This window comes from Oryzias latipes, chromosome 22 (assembly GCF_053564925.1).
Source record: "Oryzias latipes strain Hd-rR chromosome 22, Olatipes_Hd-rR_3.1".
In the NCBI taxonomy this organism is placed as follows: Eukaryota; Metazoa; Chordata; class Actinopteri; order Beloniformes; family Adrianichthyidae; genus Oryzias; species Oryzias latipes.
In genome coordinates, this window is record NC_136258.1 from 4,336,608 (window position 1) to 4,343,539 (window position 6,932).

A 6,932-nucleotide genomic window follows, 5' to 3' on the forward strand; every position below is an offset into this window, starting at 1 on the left:
TAAAAAACATGGAACAGTTTTAAGACAAGCAGAAAAAGATTTTAATCCATTGAAACAAATAAAAAAACTGCTGCAGAAGAAACACCCAAAACTGAGACGATCTGACATCTTTGGAGGCTTCTAGAAGGTTCAGGAAGACAACTCATGCAGGTGAGACCCGCCCCCCAAATCTAGGTCAACATTTGTTAATGTTCTAGTTTTACATTTTAAATTAAAGGATGGTGTTACATTTAATTAAATGTAAGACTTGATGTCACTAGCATCATTATTTTTAGAGATTTAATGCTGTATCCAAAGTTTATTGTCATCTTGATTCAGATTCCACATATGTTATATTTATGTCCTGCAGTAGTCCTGGGCTGCAAGGACTTTTTTTTCTTTCTTTAGGCACCTTTGAGGAAAAACTTTACCCCATCACATACTCGAAAACTCAGCAAAATTGGCCACCAGGTTAAGTCTACAACTGCAATTGAAGTTTTGTTGCCGTTTGACCTCAAAAGAGGCAGTCACCTCGAGGTTTCCAAAAAAACAAAAATATCACCTTTAGATCCAGCTATAAATTCGGATGAAAACAAGGAAAAGATAAAATAAAATAAAAGGAAGTCACAGAACTACAAACAAATGAATGAAAAAAGCCAAAGGTAACATTTAAGAGTATTTCCCTATTCAATTTTTGCTCTATATCACAGATAGGCTGTCTTTCTTTTTTGTCCTAGTTGCTGCTTTTCAACCATCGGTTTGTCCAATAATTCCAAGTCTATGAGACCCATGCACTAACGAATATGAGGAATATTAGGGCTGCACGATATGAGGAAAACTTGCGAAATTAGTGATCATTATTGCGCTGACGAAATGACTTGCGATACATGAATAAATAGCAAAACAACCAAAAACATCATTACCATTTTACTGCAACAGCCTAATTTAGATAAGAGTTAACCCTAGTCTACAAAGGAGGCGAAAATCTAACATAGAACAGCTCCATCCAATTGGTGAACAACTTGAGGGCGTACATCTAATTGATCAAATGCATTAAGGAATTTATTTGATTCGTTAAGTACTTCAAGCTGGCATAATTGATTAATTATTAATTCATTTATTGTTTTAGCATATTTAAGGTTACCATTTATTGCAATTTTTGCTGTCTTTTGCAATATGCATATTGCACGGCTTAATATCGCTATTGCGATAATTTGCCATATATTGTGCAGGCCTAAAGTATGTCCACATCTGGTAAATCGCAGTATTTACAATGGAATTGAATTTTCTGACTAAGGTAAACAGCAGATGGATTGAAGATGTTTTTCCTAAAAGAAACTTGTAGAAATTTGAATTCCAGACAAAATTAATGTTTCTATTTTGGGGCCTAAAGCCCTCAAAATTCTCTTAAAGTCCCGTTCCAATCATCTTTTCTTTCTTTTATTGTAAAAGCCTTCACAGGAGGCCTTTAATTATGATGATGCTGTTTTAGAAAAAAAATGTTTTCTAGGACATAGTTTCTGCAGAGCGGCAGGTCATTAGAAATTCACCTCAGAGTTGTGGGCAGAGCAAGCCCGACCCCCATCCCCTCCCTGTTGCTGGGAGCAGGGAGCGTGTGGCCCGTCCAGCGTATTTTCTACGTCACAAATAACATATCTTTCAAACAGCATTTTTTCATCTGCAACTGATTCACAGTTATTTGAATAAAGAAATACTCAAAAATGCAATGTAAAGCATAATTTTCTTTATATTTGTCCTCCATTACCAGAAAAATGCCACAATGGCATGTTAAGAAACACCCAAAACATAATTTTCATCAGAGTGGGTCTTTATAGCCACTTTATTAGGTCCACTTTGCAAGTACCGGGTCCTTGGTGGCAGAGATTCAACAAGTTACTGGAAACATTCCTCAGAGTTTGGTCCAGATTGACATGACAGCATCACAGTTGCTACAGATTTGTCGGCTGTACATCCTTGATGCCAATCTCCCATTCCAAAGGTGATCTAATGGGTATAGATTTTGTGACTGGAGGCCATTTGAGTCCAGTGAACTCATTGTCATGTTCTAGAAACCAGTATGAGATGATTCCACCTTTATGACATGGTACCTTATCCCGCTGGACGTAAAGGGGTGGACATGGTAATCAACAATACTCAGATAGGCTGTGCTGTTGGATCCATCCTCAGTTGGTACTAAAATGTGCTAAGAAAATATCCCCCACACCGTTACACCACCAGCAGCAGCCTGAACCGTTGATACAAGACAGGATGGATCCAGGCTTTCATGTTGTTGACTGCAAATTCTGACCCGATCATCTAAATGTAGAAGCAGAAATGGAGACTCATCAGACCAGACAAAGTCTATTCAATTTTCTACTGTCCAGTTTGGTGAGTCTGCCCATAGAACTGCCGCTCATTGGATATTTCCTCTCATTTGGACCATTCTCTTTAAACCCTAGAGATGGTTGTGGGTGAAAATCCCAGTAGATCAGCAGTTTCTGAAACACTCAGGCCAGCCCATCTGCCACCAACAACCATGCCACGTTCAAAGTCACTTCAATCACATGTATTCTCCATTCTGATACTTTGTTTGAACTGCACCAGATCGTTTTGGTCATTTCTACATGCCTAAATGAAGTGAGTTGGTGTCATGTGATTGATTAAAAATGTGCATTAATGAAATCTGGACAGGTGTATCTAATGGAATGTGGAATGTGTGTGTGTGTGTGTGTATATATATATATATATATATATATATATATATATATATATATATATATATATATATATATATATATATATATATATATATATATATCAAATACCAGGATTGAAGCAATGGTTAGTAGTTTTGAGAGAAAATAAAATTAAAAGCTAAATAATTCAGTGCACACTCACCTAGATAATAGATGTTCCAGATGACGTATTTGTATTTGAAGAGCATGTTGTCGTTTTTGGCTTTCAGGTGCTCTGTCAGACCTTCAACATCACATCTATACAGTAAGTCCAGTACCAACATGCTGGGCACCCTCAGGGCGATGTTGGCCAGCTCCTCCAGACGACTCATGATGTTTGAAGAAGCTTCAGGGTCACATATTGGCCGACACAAACACTTTCTTTTCTACAGCTGCAACCACACTGCCGTCAACTACACCCACACGAAAGAAAATGGCTTCAAGTAGCAAACATTTTCTGGAGACAGAACAAAAAACAAGGTATTTTTTGTATAGTACAATACAGTACAGTACATCTCGTCTTTGCTGTAACAATTATTCCTGGCTATAAATGTATTTCACCTTTGTGAATAAAGACACATTTGCGAGAAACATGCATCTCTTAAAAAAAAAAAACATACTGTAAGAAAGGAAATGTTTGATCAACTAGCATACGAGATCAACTAGCATACATGATCAACTAGCATCCGTGATCAACAAGCGTATGTAATGTGCAACCTTGAACATGCCCAATCTTGTCTGATGTCGAAAGCTAACCAGTTGCCCACTGGTCAGTACTTGGAAATGAGACTACGTGGGACAAACAAATACTCTAAGGTTGTATTCAGACTGGGACATTTCTTTATTTTGAATGGAGTCCGCTTACGGTAATTTGTTTCTGATCGAATCCTGAACCTTGCGTTTGGTTTGTATTCAGACTGGCATCAAGCGCCCATTCTGTTACGGACCAAAGCTTGTAAACAAAACCACATGACTAAAGATCTCTTCGGTCATTGGCCAGGAACTACAAGGGCGGGTCAAAACAACAACAGAAAAACGGAAATGCTGTGATTTCAAATTCTTATCAGGACAGTTAACTTATTAAAGCTTTATATTTTGATTACCAGTTTTGGACGTAGAGAACTACACTTGTTTCTTTGGTATGGTGGAGGCATGCTGCAAGGCGGTTACTGACAAGGAGACGTGCCGTAGCTGCAGTTATGAGAGGACGTCAGGTATGAAGGTGAGCAGCAATATGTGTCACGTTAAAATTTGTTTTAATGAGCCGGCATTTATCCAATCATATTTAAGTGAGTTACTGTGTCTCATCGCTCTGGTGTTATGGCATTGTTTTTAATAGAATTCTGTTAAAGGAATTACAATGTAGCCTTTCGGATGTCGTCACAGCAGCGTAAGAAATGTTTTCAGCTGAGTTAAAAGAAGAATTTTAACAAATTAACAGCTGAACTTTTTTCTGTTTGATAACACACAATTGTTGCTTTATATTTGTCCGAGGCTCATGTGCTCCTACATTCCTACACTGTTTAGGTCAGCTACGGTGGCTGTTTTGGTTCAGTTGTTCCACTCCGAGGACAGATTGTATTCAGACTGAGGAATCTCAGAGTAAACCGAAGCTCAATCTGATTGGTAACTAACCAAAACCACATCCAAAAATGGGTCCTAGAGTGGTTCCTGGTCCCAGACCAGGTTTCGCTTGGGTGTCTTCAGACTGAAAATTAGTTCCGGATTAAACAAATCTGTTTCACTTAAAGTGGACAAATGTGTCCAGTCTGAATACACCCTAAGGCAGGGGTGTCAAACTCATTTTCACTGAGGGCCACATCAGCATAGTGGCTGTCCTCAAAGGGCCAGATATAACTTATACATGTAACTAAATGTAATGAAAAATAAATGTAACTGCTCCTTAATGTTAAGTAACTCGTTATTTATTTACTATAACTTTTTAAAGTGACAATTGCAGTTGCACAGAAAAAATGTTTGCTTGTTCCTCTAACATAAATCCTTTTAAATTAGATTCTGTCAGGTTATATGGACAGTGTTTAAGTCCCAATGTATAGTTGCCCAATCCAATATTTGAAGACCAATTCCCCCTAGATATAAATAATTACACACCAATTTTTTATTAATAACTTTTATGCTCTCGCGGGCCACATAAAATGACATGGAGGGCCACATTTGGCCCGCGGGCCCCGAGTTTGAAACATGTGCCCTAAGTAGGCCTGCACAATATACCGCAAATTTATCGTTATCGCGACATTAAGCTGTGCAATATGCATACCGCGAAACTCGCAATAAATGGTTACCTTAAATGTGCTAAAACAAACTCATGGCAGCTTGAAATATTGAACAAATGAAATAAATCCCTTTATGCATTTAACCAATCGGAAGGACCCGTTTACGTTGTTGATCAATTAGATGAGCCCTTTCATGTTTGCCTCCTACGTTGACGAGGGTCATTTGGAGTATAATTTTTAAACTGTTGCAGTGAAATGGAAACGATGTTTTTGGTTGTTTTGCTATTTGTTTATATACCGCAAATTATATCGTTATCGCAATATTAATCACCAATATCGCATATCGCGAGTTTTCCTCATATCGTGCAGCCTAGCCCTAAGGTATTAAAGCTACATGGGGGCACAGTTCGTGCGGGCAAATGCAGAGGGTCATCAAAGATGGCATCTCCCATAAAGCCAAATCACTTGCAATTTGTAAGGGAATTCTCTCTGGTGCCCCCTAACAGGCGTAACCAAAATAAAAAAAAAACACAAAAAAAACGACCTGCTTGTAAAGCCTTAGTTACATGCATCTGTTAGTTACATGCATCTGTCCAGGCCCGTAGATGGTTGTAGAGAGGAGCAGCTACATTTTAAGGGGATCGCAGATGTGTCTTGAAGCTCCCTTGAGGTACGACCACCTCAAGGGGGCGTGTGGTAAGCGTATCGTGAAATATCTGTACGGTTATGATGCTGTCATACGTTGCTCTTACACCACACTCTAGTTGTTGGTAAAGTCAGAGTAGTGGTTCCTTGCTGACAATGCGTAAATGCTGTAGCATGTCCACACAAAATGCACTTTGATTGTCTGTTTTCCTAAATTCTAACAGTCGGGGTGCAGGTATTACTTGAACCGTACTAATGGGACCCTTGCACAGTAAATTTGCTTCAACTTCCAATTTTCTGCGTTACTTGTAACTATCAGTCATCAGACAGGTTATGGTTTAATTGTTGAAGTCAGGGAGCCTTTGTGATGCATCTTCTCTGCTATAATCTTTACCAACTGCAGACGAGCAGCACAGCATGAACCTGGCACCACCACATCTTTAAGGACAAGGCAAGTGTTTGATGATCACACCAGAGTGAAAGCAGTCTGTCATGCATAGAACTTTTCATGGAACTTTAGCAGTCCCAGCAATGTTAGTTTTTGTGACATAAGTTAAAGCTGCAAAGCAAATTGTTAGCGCGCCTATATTTTTAGTTCTCAACTCCATAACTATGTTGCCATCTCAGCTGTTAACTTATCTCTAGACTAAGTTGTCATCAACATTACATTAAACTTAGTACTAAACGAAGCTGTTATATCAGTAGTATATAAAATAATCGCCTCTATTATTTAAAAAGTTGTGAATGAACTCAGTTGCTAGCTAAGACGTTAACTCGGCTTTTAACTTGCATATAGAAGTTGTTTAAATCATGTTCACTCACCTCCTCCAGACTTCCGGTTAGCAGTCATTAGCTCGTTGCTGCTGCAGCAGGTTAGCAGTCGGGGTTTCAGTTTCTCCCGCTCTTCGAGTGTTTCCGGTTAACAAACTCCCGCTAATAAAATGTTTTTAGGGATTTTCTTCTCGAAAAGCGAAGCACTGACATAAAATTTTAACCATTTTAACAAAAGAAAGCGACTTCAAACGCACTGTTTTGACTCCAGAAGCTGACGTGATCACTTCCGGTCCATACGTCATGTCACAGTCGACCAATCAGATTAGTTTATTTCGAATCTCAAATAAAGTCAAATTTCCGGCTGATTCCTTGTTTGTTTTAGTTAGTTTTTCATGAGGTGGAAATGTACATTTGATCTTTCGCATGAAAAAAATCTGCTTATTGTGTAAAATTATTCAACAGATGTATTATCAGGTAAATAAAATAAAAGTCAGATCTTTAGGCTTCCATGCAGATGCTCCCTGTTTAGAAGAATATTCATAGAAAAAGTGTGTTTTAGCACAAA

General features: G+C 38.4%; 1 protein-coding gene across 4 annotated transcripts in view; it reads right to left on the minus strand.

Annotated features, from left to right (window-relative positions):
- Nucleotides 1-6,672, minus strand: part of LOC101166429 (RING finger protein 145) — a 26,122-nt gene extending 19,450 nt beyond the window's left edge. The window contains exons 1-3 of one of the 4 annotated variants that reach the window (XM_078940660.1): nt 6,416-6,652; nt 2,878-3,127; nt 1,530-1,615 (exon numbers count right to left, since the gene is read on the minus strand). Coding sequence is in view for 2 of the 4 variants with exons in the window: in XM_004082812.5 (XP_004082860.1) it covers nt 2,878-3,046 (169 nt within the window). In the remaining 2 variants the exon portion in view is untranslated. Of the gene's footprint in view, nt 1-1,529; nt 1,616-2,877; nt 3,172-6,415 lie in introns of all 4 variants that reach the window. The other 3 variants (XM_004082812.5, XM_078940661.1, XM_011490783.4) reach the window with 3 other exon arrangements.
- Nucleotides 6,673-6,932: the final 260 nt, after the last annotated feature.